The 12,838-nt window shown below is 36.9% G+C and overlaps 2 protein-coding genes across 6 annotated transcripts in view; both read left to right on the top strand.

Annotated features, from left to right (window-relative positions):
• The first annotated feature begins 666 nt into the window (after positions 1-666).
• Smim8 (small integral membrane protein 8) lies at positions 667-12,728 on the top strand. Of its 4 annotated transcripts, XM_040283058.2 has the most exons (4): positions 682-756; positions 4,059-8,033; positions 10,265-10,421; positions 12,515-12,728. In XM_040283058.2, the coding sequence occupies exons 3-4, from the start codon at positions 10,287-10,289 to the stop codon at positions 12,671-12,673; spliced, it is 294 nt and encodes a 97-aa protein (XP_040138992.1). In that variant the 5' UTR covers positions 682-756; positions 4,059-8,033; positions 10,265-10,286; the 3' UTR covers positions 12,674-12,728. The 4 variants fall into 4 exon arrangements, with proteins under 4 accessions (XP_005324788.1, XP_013213779.1, XP_040138992.1 ...); XM_005324731.5 differs by lacking the exon at positions 4,059-8,033 and having other exon boundaries at positions 667-760; XM_013358325.4 differs by lacking the exon at positions 4,059-8,033 and having other exon boundaries at positions 673-756.
• C8H6orf163 (chromosome 8 C6orf163 homolog) overlaps positions 692-12,838 on the top strand; it is a 43,250-nt gene continuing 31,103 nt past the window's right edge. The window contains exon 1 of one of the 2 annotated variants that reach the window (XM_078019641.1): positions 692-760. The gene's annotated coding sequence lies outside the window, so the exon portion shown is untranslated. The remainder of the gene's footprint in view (positions 761-12,838) is intronic. The other variant, XM_078019640.1, reaches the window with a different exon arrangement.

The raw sequence follows: 12,838 nt of genomic DNA, 5'->3' as shown, positions 1-12,838 counted from the left end.
TCATGCCAAAAATCTGTGTACCAGTTACTCTGTTTGTTTAAATATAACCTGTAATCTGGTCTGGGGTTGTGGCTCAGTGGTAGAGTGCTTGCTTAAGCACATGTGAGGCACTGGGTTTGATCCTCAGCACCACATAAAATAAATAAATAAAATAAAGGCATTGTGTCATCTACAACTAAAACAAAATTTAACAAATGTAAGCATTAACAAGGATGAGCAAACCAGCATCCCTATCCATCTTGTTATCTTAATCATTACTGCATAATCTTGTATGTTTAAGAATCTGAAGGCCCTAACAGAAACGGCAGAGGATTAACTGTACACTTAAATTACCCTGTCCTTAAAGTAAGGGTAGACAGAGCCAAGACCTAAGTCTTCTTTTCTAATTTGTAATACTCCCCATTTTCATTAAATAAACACATATTTCTTGGCGATGGTCTCCTATTATTTGTAGAAAACATGAACATGAAACGGAAAGGTTATTTGAAGCTGGAAGGCTGAAAACAGGTCAACAGGAGAAAAGGGGGGAGGGGGAAATGTCCCTTGCAAAACTCCAGCCCACAAACCCCGCTGTGGCAGGGTCAATCTCAGGAGGTAGAGGCATGGGCAGGTGGAGCGTAGTTATCCCTGCGCCTCAGCACTGCAGCCTCCAGAGATGTAGGTGGCGCTGTAGCGTGGGCCGGGTCGAGCGCGCTCGGTTTCTCTCTCTTGCAGGCGGCGGAGCAGTCGCAAGCGCGGAGAAGGGGAGACCCCGCGGTAGGTGAGCGGTGGCGGTGGGTTTCCGGGTGGAGGGACGCTGGATGGGAGTGGGCAGGGCCGCTGCTTCTTTCCAGTGTTACTGTCAGGTGCCGCGTACTTGGTGGCGTAGGTTCAGGCAACCCGACCCTGCCGCTCCGGGACTACGTGAGCCGCATGCCCTGTCTCGGAAATATGCGGCCGCATAGAGCCCATTTCCCTGACCCTTGCGACTTTCTCTGCTGTTTCTTTGAGTCCCAGCTCACCAGGCTCTCTTATTTAGGGGAGTGTGGCTTTGTAATTTCACAAGATTCCCGTTTCTTTTGTAGCTGTGCGTTTTCAACCCCCTAGTACAGAATCTGGAACTTAATCGACTGCAGTTGCTCCTGGAGGCTTCAAATGCACCTATCTTTGAGTAGGTCCTAAGTAATTAACGGAAGTGTAGGTACTACTTTGCGGGGAAGCCAAATAGGTTTTTCAGGATATCTGCAACAAGCCCTTGACAAAATATTTCTCCTTTTTTCAGGTACAGTAAATTCAAGAAATGGAAAGGGATTTTTAAAAAAATTACATTGCAAAGAACATATAGGACCCATTTTTTATTATTACAAATGTTGTTTTAATAACTCACAGATGCAAAGTCCATGTTTTCTTTCAAGTCTAAAGTGAGATGGTATGAGGTGATGGAGTAAGGAGTGGGCTGGAAGTGGGGTGACCTGGATAATCCCATCCTCCTAGCAAAGAGGCAATCACTTTGAGTTTGGGAGGATGGAGGATAAGATGACAGTAGTAACTTTTTCTGGAAATCTAAAATCTATTATGCTTTAAAAAATGTTTTCATTTAATTCGTATACATTCGCATCTGTTCTGTGCAATAGACAGTATTACTGCTTTCATAAAGGTGAAGTCTGGAAATCAGAAGTGAAACCTACTCAAAATCACAGTTTAGAAGTGGTAAAGTTGAAATTTGAGACTGCTAAATTCCCTCAAGCCATAAAGTCCTCTGATTGTCCCAAACCTGTTTGTACTAATTGAAATTATTTTTTTAAGTTATTCTGACCCAGATATCAAGATATCGTCTTATCTCCTTTTTTTTTTTTACAATATAGTTCCTCATGTGTACTAATCATCAAGTTATTTAAGTATTAAGATACCGTGGTATATGAAACTAAAATATATTTATACTCCCAGTAAAATATTTTGTCCATTTTAAAATTTCCTGATTCTTCTAAAAGAAATAAGAATAAGTGCACCTGAATAGATTGTGCAGTCAGTAGTGCCTGATTTATTATTTTGCAAGTGGTCCTGCACACAAATTAGTCACCAAATTAATTAGGAGTGGTGCAATGTCAAATTTCTATCATTCCTGCTATCCTCTCTGTGTGTGTGTGTGTGTGTGTGTGTGTGTTTTATGATTCCCTCATTTAAATCTAGATTCAAAATAAACAGATTATAAAAGGGAGTATAACTAAATATTTATTAAGGTTATATGCAAATAAGTGCTAATAACTCCTCTGTGTGTTGGGGAGAAGTTGGAGAAAGTGATGGGAAGACTTAGAAAGTCTGATGGAAGTGTGCCTGATGTTAACTGGTTTTGTCTTAGGTATAGTTCACTTGAGTGGTAATATCAGTTATTGCTGTGCTTTTAACTTATAATTATTTTATTTTTTTGGTACTAGAGAATGAACCCAGGGCACTTAACCCACTGAACCATATCCCCAGCCCTTTTTATGTTTTTTGTTTTGTTATTTTTTTTAATTTTGAGACAGGGTCTTCCTAAGTTTCTTGGGGCTTGTTAAGTTGCTGAGGCTGGCTTTGAAGTCTCTATCCTCCTGCGTCAGCCTCCTAAGCTGCTGGGATTACAGGTGTGTGTCACTGCACCTGGCCTTAGCTTAAAATTTGTGCAACTTTTTGAAGTGGAACTTAACATTAGTTCTGCACTTGAAAATAGCAAGTCTGCTTTTACTTCAAGATTAAAAGTTTGCTTGTTGATATAGAACTTTGTTTTCCCCCCAAATTCTGGTGATTTATACATCTATGAAGAGTCAACTGAGATTTTTCATGCTGCACACTTGTTTATTCAACCAGTACATCTCTAATTCCCACATATGCACAGTTCTGTGGGCCAGGCACGTACAGAAATACAGAAGAACCTTCTCTTATGGGAAAATATTTTATTCTTTTAATTTTTTATAACTACATATAACAAATTCTTTATGATATTCTTTATGACCTCAGTAATCTGAGTGTTAAGAATTCTGTATTAGGGGGCTGGGGATGTGGCTCAAGCGGTAGCGCGCTCGCCTGGCATGCGTGCGGCCCGGGTTCGATCCTCAGCACCACATACCAACAAAGATGTTGTGTCCGCCAAGAACTAAAAAATAAATATTAAAAATTCTCTCTCACTCTCTCTTTAAAAAAAAAAAAGAGTTTTAAAAGAATTCTGTATTAGGAGCTGGGGCTGTGGCTCAGCGGTAGAGCACTTGTCTCACATGTGTGAAGCCCTGGGTTCAATCCTCAGCATCACAAAAATAAAATTAAAAAAGGTATTGTGTCCACCTATAACTAAAAAATATTTTTTTAAAAAGAATTCTGTATTAGATGTATAAATAAGTTCAGGACATTTTAAAAATAATCTAATGTATTTTTATACATATAACTATGTATTTGATGTGTAAATAAGTTTAGAAAACTTTGGGAGAACAATTGTAACATCTTCAGTTTCTGGCTCATAACAGGAGAAAGGACCATAAAACTGAGATGTCTTACTTCTTACTAAAGAATGCTAAAAAATGAAAAATGTTACTTTCATTAACTCCAGAAAATATCAAAAACAATGGAAATTGTAGCATATTAAATTTTTAAAAATATACATGTGGGTTTCCAGTCCAGGTGTTGTGTGTGTGTGTGTGTGTGTGTGTGTGTGTGTGTGTGTGTGTGTGTGTTAGGTGCTGGGGATCAAACCTAGCCTCTCACTCCTGCTAGGCAAGTGCTCTACCACTGAGCTATCCTCAGCCCCAGTCCACATATTCTTTGTTATTTCTAGTGAAGAGTTTAGTTTAACATAAATGATGTATTATTAATAAGAATTTGGATATGGATGTTGCAATATAAGTGCTACCTTGATTGCTTATTTCCTTGATTCTTTATGAAGGAAAACTAGGTTCTTCTAAGGGAAAAAGAAGATCAAGGAATCTTGTAACTGAAATTTAGCCATTACAATTCAAGTTAGAACCCCAGATAGTTTTTTAATAGACACATCTCATATTGGTTGAATTTCATGATATTAAACATTACTGCATCCCTTTAATTTTAAAATACAGGTTGAGCATCCCTAATCTGAAAGTCTGAAATACTCCAAAATTCAAAACTTTTTGAGTGCCAACATGATGCCTCAAGTGGGAAATTCCACACTTAATCTCATATGACAGCTTGCAGTCAAGACACAGGTATACAACACAGCTTATTCAGCATCCCCAAGGAAAATAAGACCCTCCTTGTCTTCAGCTGCAATATATCTTTTCTCCACACACCCAGATTCTCTCACAGAAGCACACCCTCAGAGGGTTATAAAATGACGTGTGCAGGCCCATTGTGCCAACAGCAGATTCCCCAGCATGTTCCACATGGGGCCAAGACATACATGCGTTGTTAGCAGTAGTTTTTTGCATATTCTTTGCTCTACAGTGTAAAAATCTTATTGAAAATGTCAAAAAGGCCTGCAGATGTTCCTGTGAGTAACAATGATAAGAAAAAGAGGAAGCATTTATGTTTATCTATAGCACAGAAAGTCAAGCTATTGGAAAAACTGGACAGTGGTATTAGTGTGAAACAACTTACAGAAGAGTATGGTGTTGGAATGACCACCATATATGACTTGAAGAAACAGAAGGATAAACTGCTGAAGTTCTATGCTGAAAGTGATGAACCAAAGTTAATGAAAAATAGAAAAACATTGCATAAAGCTAAGAATGAAGATCTTGATCGTGTGTTGAAAGAGTGGATCCGTCAGCGTCGCAATGAACACATGCCACTGAATGGTATGCTGATCATGAAACAAGCAAAGATCTATCATGATGAATTGAAAATTCAAGGAAACTGTGAATATTCAACAGGCTGGTTGCAGAAATTTAAGAAAAGACATGGTATTACATTTTTAAAGATTTGTGGTGATAAAACAGCTGCTAATAACAAAGCAACAGAGAAATTTATTGAAAAAGTGGATATCAAAAAAGTTTTTCATATCAATAATCAAGTTCCAGTTGTTCATTCATTGACCAATGGTGAAATACCTGAAATGGTTCTGCATCAAGGTGAATGTGATAATAATGATGACAAAGGGGATGTTAACACTGCAGAGAAAGTGCCTGTGGAAAACATGGTCAGACTGTGTGATGGGCTTATTAAAGGTCTAGAGCAGCGTGCATTCATAACAGAACAAGAAATCATGTCAATTTATAAAATCAAAGAGAGACTTCTGAGACAAAAACTGCTGCTAATGAGGCAGACAACCCTGGAGAAAACTTTTAAAAAAGCCACCCAGCACAATGCCTCCTCATCCCTAGAGGAGCCACTTCCTGGCCCCTCGGCAGCTTCTGATGATTCTTCTCGCCTAAATAAATAAAATAATGTACAACAGCTTTTTAATCAAACATTGTTGCAGGTGGAAACTGAAAGCTGCTATTGTTTAACAACTGGTGCCACTGTGCTGCTTAGTTACCTTAAACATGTTACTTCTTCACTATATTAATTGTATGTCCTGTTTTTTCCTGTTAAGCACTTATGTGTGAATGAATTCATTAAAATGATTGCTCTCTAGTAGCACGTGAATTCAGAGTGGAATGATGGTGATGCCACATAGCCACAAATTATCCACATCGGTAATTGAGATAGTGGCACCTTTGCTTTCCAATGGGTCAGTGTACACAGATTTTCTCATGTATAAAATTATTTAAAGTATTATGTGAAATTACCTTCAGTCTGTGATAAGGTACATAGGAAGTATTAAATGAGTTTTGTGGTTAGACTTGAGTTTTATCCCCTATCTCATTAAGTATACAAACATTCCAAAATTTAAAAAAAATTCAGAGACATATCTGGTCCCAAGCATTTCAGATAAGGGATATTCAACTTGTAGTGAAATTTTTGTTGGCTGTAACTGTGTGTGTGTGTGTGTGTGTGTGTGTGTGTGTGTGTATTTTCCCCTCTGAATTCCTGACACATTGTCATTGCCATCCACACAGTGTTCACGATAAACTATGCTCTGAGGACTCTTCTGTGCTCCATAATAATGTGCTCTCCATACCTACTCCCCTATTACCTTGTTTTTCTTCCCCATGAACAACTTTAATTCATTTTTATAGGATATCTTTGTTTTAATGACATGGAGCTGTTTTCATCCCTTTGTGTCAGTTGCTGATTAGAAAGCCTTGCCTTTGTAAATTTGCCTTTTTAGATCATCCTAGTATTTTTAATTTTTTTTGTTGTAGGTGGACACAGTATATTTTCATGTGATGCTGAGGATCAAACCCAGGGCCTCACACATGTTAGGCAAGCACTCTGCCACTGAGTCACAACTGCATTCCCTCTCCTAATATTTTTATCTAATGTCCTAGTGGTAGTAAACTGAGCTTGTGGATTCTAGATTCTATTCTAACAGTACAGCCATATGTCAATCATTTCCTGCCTAATATTTCTTATAGATATATCCTGTTGGTGGACTGAAATGCTGTTTACACTTCACTAATTTTTTCCTTTTGAATTTTCTCTTTCCCCAACATTCCTATTCAAGTGTACTTTTTAATACAAGGAGAAACATCATTGATATCTGTCTTCAGCACTTGGTGGCCAGTATTTGTTACTTAAATTCTAAACACATTTGTCACATCTTCTATCCAATCATGATGATAGGAAGGTTCAAAGGGATCTTTATTGGAAGAGTGATGATAATGGAAACAGTAGATTGCTGTCCCAAGATAGGAGAAATAGCAAAGGTATTTAGCATCATTCCCCCTACATTGTCCATTATTTTTAAAGATTGAGCCAAAATTGAAGAGAAAGTTTAAAAATATTTTAAGACTAAAGCAGAGTTGAATGTGGGTCCTTTGGGGGTAGTAACCAAGAAGTTCATGCAGGAAATGAGCATTTAATTGTTCTATTTCTGCAACATAATGCCTCAGATTTTTACTAACTTGGCCATAGTAAGTTTCAGCTGACTGAACAAATTTTAGGCGCTTTATGGAATTGCTTCAGATGTTGTCTGTAGTGAAGAAAACAGTGTTCCTGAAAATTAGTAATTTGTGTGTAGGAGAAATTTTAAAAACAAAGACCAAACAATTGCTGGTTACAGCTTGAATGGTGTTTTAAATGCTGATGAAACAGGTATACTCTACCAGTTTGTGACTTTCTTTTGTGCTTCATGACAGAGACGATCTTTTAAAAGGAAGTAAACAGATTGGTAGTCGCTATATTCTGCTATAGAGTGTTTTGGACCACTCATCATTGGCAAGTCAGCTAACCCCCATTGCTTCAGAATTGTTGATTTGTTCTCCTGTAATTAACAAGCCAACACACATGCCCAAATGATAACATTTTTTTTAGGGAATGGCTGAGTAGGGAATAGCTGAGTTAAGTTGACAAGACAATGAAAGGAACAAAATTCGGTATCCTCTTGCTGGTAAGAAATCGCTTTGCCTACAACGTATTTCCATGTTTGGATTGCATATAAGTTGACTTTTTCCCATTGAATTGCACAGCCATTCTTCAGCCTTCAAATCTGGGATTATTCACACAGCAAAAGCTTGCTACTGGAGCCAGTTGCAGGAATAACTAAATTTAGACAAGGAAGAAAAAGGCTGAGAACATCAACATGAAGCAAACCATTGACATGGTTGTTGAGACCCAGTGGTCTGTAAAATCGTGTACAATAGTAATATGTTGGCAACTAACAGGCATAATTCCTGTGGAAACCTCTGAGGTACACCTGGAAAAAGATACCAACTCAACATGGTATTTGAACCAATCCTAGTTCTAAATTGCTACTGATTCTGGTATCCTCAAACAGCTATATTTTAAGACTTCATGGCTACGAATAGCAATTTATTTCCCAAGTGTTTGCAGTACATGAAATTGCTACAGGGATTCTCACTAATTTAAAAATGGAACCAGAAAGCCATGATGGTGAGAAGATGATGACATCAGCAATGATAACTATAACATGTATGGGGACCAAGAGATAGAACAGCCAACAAATATAGAAAATGGAGAATCCCATCCCTTCAGGCAGATGTTTCTATGAGGTATTTACCCTATTGAGTGGTATAGATTAATGTTTTAGGAGCATTGCAGCATAAAGTGTTTTGAAAAGCTAAGCACCTGATTTCCTCCAAGACTGTTAAATTGCAAAAAATGTTGCTTTTAAAGTATATAAAATAGAAGACTTAATAAAGAATATTTGTACAAAGCAACAATTAATGTTTAAATGTTTTATTTTTTATTTTAGGTACCAGGGATTGAACTCAGGGGTACTCAACTACTGAGCCACATCCCCAACCCTATTTTTTGTATTTTATTTAGATAAAATAAATATTTTATTTTATCTAAATAAAATATTTTATAAATAAAATAAACTCGGCTCTCACTGAGTTGCTTAGCATTTTGCCTTTATAGAGGCTGGCTTTGAACTCAGGATCCTCCTATCTCAGCCTCCCGAGCCGGTATGGGCCACTGTGCCCAGCTTAAATGTGAATGTCTGACTCTTATTGACTTTTATTGTCATTAATTTCAGTTTGGGGAAGGTTTTTGTTTTTTTTAACCTCCTCCCTTTCAAACCCCAACTCCTACCACCACCACTATCCCAGTATTAGATGGCAGGAATGATACCTGGAAGAGAAAAACATTCTCAAATTGTTGACTATTCCAGCTAGGACAAAAGACACACTTCAATTTAATAAGATAAATTTAGAATAGCCAAGAGATGAAGGGATATTTAGATTAAGGACATAGCAGAGGATGTCCTTCCAGGGAGTTGCTAGTAGACAGAGGGGGAGTGAATAGAAATAGCTGTTTCCTCTTCTGCTTGGGTGGGCCAGTGGAAAAAGGCAGAGGATGAGGGGAAAGTAGGCCAGGGGTAAAGCTGTAGGAGATATTAAGCAAAGGAATGGTATAATACTTCCTTCAGATTGCTGTGGAAGGGCTGTTGGAAGGTGAGAAAAAATGAAAAGAAGAGTAAATAAAGGAATGGATTACCCACTGGCCTCTCTTTCCCGTAGCCCTTTCTTCTTTTTCTTCTTTTTTTTTTTCTAATTAGTTATAGATGGACACAATGCCTTTATTTTATATGTGGTGCTGAAAATCGAACCCAGTACCTCATACATGCTAGGCAAGTGCTCTACCACTGAGGCACAGCCCCAGCCCTGACTTCTTACAACAGGTAACAATCTGACTCAGACCAACAAATCATTCTCCAGACTTCTGCCCACTTTACTGGGGTTTAAGAGATGAAAAAATAATAGTAATAACCATTTTAGCAAACCAAACTTAAAAGTGCCACTTAAAATCACTTTTGATGCATACCTGGAATTAAGAAAAAAAGAAGAATGAGTAGGGCTGGGGCTGTAGCTCAGTGGCAGAGTGTTTGCCTAGCATGTGTGAGGCACTGGGTTTGATCCTCAACACTGCATAAAAAAATAAATAAAGGCATGCTGTCCATCTACAAGTATAAAAAAAAATTTAAATGAGTATAAGAATGATCTTTTAAATTTCTTCTAACTAGCCATACATGACAGTAGAATGCATTTTTGACACATCACACACAAATGGAGTATAACTTCTCATTCTTCTTGTTGTACATGATGCAGAGTTACACAGATCATGAAATATATGCACACAGGGTAATGTACAATTCATTCTGTTCCTACCACCATGCCCCTTTCCCTCCCTTCACTCCCCTTTGTCTAGTCCAAATTACCTCTATTTTCCCCCCCGGCCCTTATTATGAATTAGCATCCACATATTAGAGAAAACATTCATCCTTTGGTTCTTTGGGATTGGCTTATTTTGCTTAGCATAATATTCTCCAGGTCCATCCATTTATCAGTAAATGCCATAATTTCATTATTCTTTAAGGCTGAGTAATATTGCATTGTGTATATATATACCACAATGTCTTGATCCATTCATCTATTGAAGGGCACATCAGTTGGTTCCATAGTTTAGCTATTGTGAATTGAGCTGCTATAAACATTGATGTGGCTGTGTCACTATAATATACTAATTGTAAGTCCTTTGGGTATATGCTCAGGAGTGGGATAACTGGATCAAGTGGTGGTTCCATTCCAAGTTTTCTGAGGAATCCCCATACTGCTTTCCATAGTGGTTGCCCCAATTTGCAGTTCACTGGCAATGTATGAGTGTACCTTTTTCTCCACATCCTTGCCAACATTTATTGTTGCTTGTATAAGAAATATTTTTAAAAAAAGGTTTATCAAAGAAACAAGTATGAAGGAATAATGTATTACTTTATTTTTAGGTAATAAATCGCATTAGTCAAGATGTCTTCAGCACCTGAGCCACCAACACTTAAAAAGGAATCACCCAAAGAGAAAGACTTTCCAAATCCAGGGCTCAGAGGGGTACGCACGACGACCTTATTTCGAGCTGTGAATCCAGAGCTCTTCATTAAGCCTGTAAGATAATACATAATCCAGGATAAGACTTTATGTTTAATTAGGCTATCTGAAATGGAAAGTTCTTTTTCTGTAGCATTTGATTTTATCATGGAAATTTTCTGTCAATTAGTAAGTCCTCTCTATGAATAAAAGCAAGTGAAAAAAAATTTTAAATCCTGTTTCATGTATAAATAACAGATTAAAATGAAGTATTTTGAGGGCATTTGAGAATTATAATGGAAAATGATTATTTTAATGGATCAGCTTCTCAAGATAACATACTGATTTAATTATTGCACTATTTTGAAGGTAATTCTTTTTTTAAAAAAAAATATTTATTTTTTTAAAAGTTGTAGTTGGACACAATATCTTTATTTATTTATTTTTATGTGGTGTCCGGGTTTGAACTAGGGCCTCGCCTATGCTAGGCGAGCGCTCTACCACTGAGCCACAACCCCAGCCTGAAGGTAATTTTTATAGTTTGATCATGTACTATTTGGTAAATAAGAACTTTCTTTGTTTTTTTTTTTTTAAAGAGAGAGAGAGAGAATTTTTTAATATTTATTTTTTAGTTTTCGGCGGACACAACATCTTTGTTTGTATGTGGTGCTGAGGATCGAACCCGGGCTGAACGCATGCCAGGCGAGGGGGCTACCGCTTGAGCCACATCCCCAGCCCCAAGACCTTCCTTTGAAACAGACAAAAATGGAAATTCATTGTTCTTACTGCATTTCCAGCTTTTATTAATCATTACTTAAGCAATATTACATTTTGTGAAAAAAATCCAAACCATACATTTGCACGCTGTTATGGAGATAGAAAATCTTTTATATTCTTCTGTAAATTAATGAATATATTTGATTGATTAATTTTATTTTTAAATAAATGTAAATTCTATTTTATAAGTAAATGAAATCAAATTATATTAAATCTGATTAGAGGGCTGGGGATGTGGCTTAAGCGGTAGCGCGTTCGCCTGGCATGCGTGGGGCCCGGGTTCAATCCTCAGCACCACATACAAAACAAAGATGTTGTGTCCGCCAAAAACTAAAAACTAAATATTAAAAAAAAAATTCTCTCTCCCTCTCTCACTCTCTCTTTAAAAACAAATAAATAAATCTGATTAGAATTTTAATAGCAGTTGCCAATGTAAGCTGTTTTAAAGCTAAATAGGTCAACTTAATTAAATTAAGATAGATTGTTTTAAAGACCAAACTAATGTGTTTTTTAAATTGCCAATAGAATTTCAAGAATTGCAAATTTAAACTGCTCTGAGCTTGCAGCTTTTTAAAAGATATTCATTCAAGTCAAAAACTTTAACTTTTATTCTTTAGCAATTACGATTTGAAGTAGTACAATAGTCACCCCTTACCCCTTATCTAAGTTTTTGCTTTACAGAGTTTCAGTTATACACTGTCAGCCATGGGCTCAAAATATTAATAGACAAAACATTACTCTGGAAACTCCTGTATTTAAAAGTTTTTTATTTTATTTTATTTTATCCAAGGCTACATTGCTTTGCTTCTATGGTCTTGGGTCTTCCACTAGTACATCAAAGTTATTATAACAGTATAATATCTGTTCCAGTCACTAAATTTAGGCTCCCAGAAAAGTGTGCATATTATTATTACTTCTATGCCTAAAATAGGTTATAAAAGGTTTTTTGACAGTTATACATGTCTTGGGCAAGAAAAACACCTTCTGTTCTTCATTCTTCACTTTCTAATTAAATAAGCTACTATGAGATTTGCAAGTGGAAAGACTTGGACAAGATAAATTAAGCAACTTCTTTGAATCACATAGATACCACTGAAGACTCCATACCAGACCAATGTCCATGCCTCACTCCTCTCTCACGTGTCACCTTCCTGAGGGTGGAGATCTAAGATGTCCAGGCTGTAGAGAGGAGAAGCAAGAATCTTCTATAATCTGTAAACAAGAGTCAAGCTAATTGAATAAATAATTGAGTAAATGATAATTGAAATATTGCCATAGGAATGCTAGCCTGGTAATAAAGACTTGGTGTGTCAAGAGGATAATGCAACAGACAGCTGAATCTCCTCAAATTATTGTCCTAATGAGACTTTATATTTTTCTTTTTTCTTTGACAGAACAAACCTGTAATGGCTTTTGGATTGGTCACCCTTTCACTTTGTGTGGCTTATATTGGTTATCTACATGCAGCACAAGAGAATAAAAAGGACCTCTATGAAGCAATTGATAGTGAAGGGCACAGTTATATGAGGAGAAAAACTTCTAAATGGGATTAAAGGGCTGGTTACCGCAGTGGAACTTTATTAAAGACTCTGAAATCTTCAAATGAAAGCTTTTCGAGTGTACATAATCATATTTCTTATTCTAGGATATGTTAATGAGAAGAGAAGGGAGCGGTTGTAGCCAAATGACTACAGTAAATTTTGCCCCTATACAGCTGC

This window comes from Ictidomys tridecemlineatus, chromosome 8 (assembly GCF_052094955.1).
Source record: "Ictidomys tridecemlineatus isolate mIctTri1 chromosome 8, mIctTri1.hap1, whole genome shotgun sequence".
In the NCBI taxonomy this organism is placed as follows: domain Eukaryota; kingdom Metazoa; phylum Chordata; class Mammalia; order Rodentia; family Sciuridae; genus Ictidomys; species Ictidomys tridecemlineatus.
This window is presented reverse-complemented; position numbering and strand designations above follow the sequence as displayed.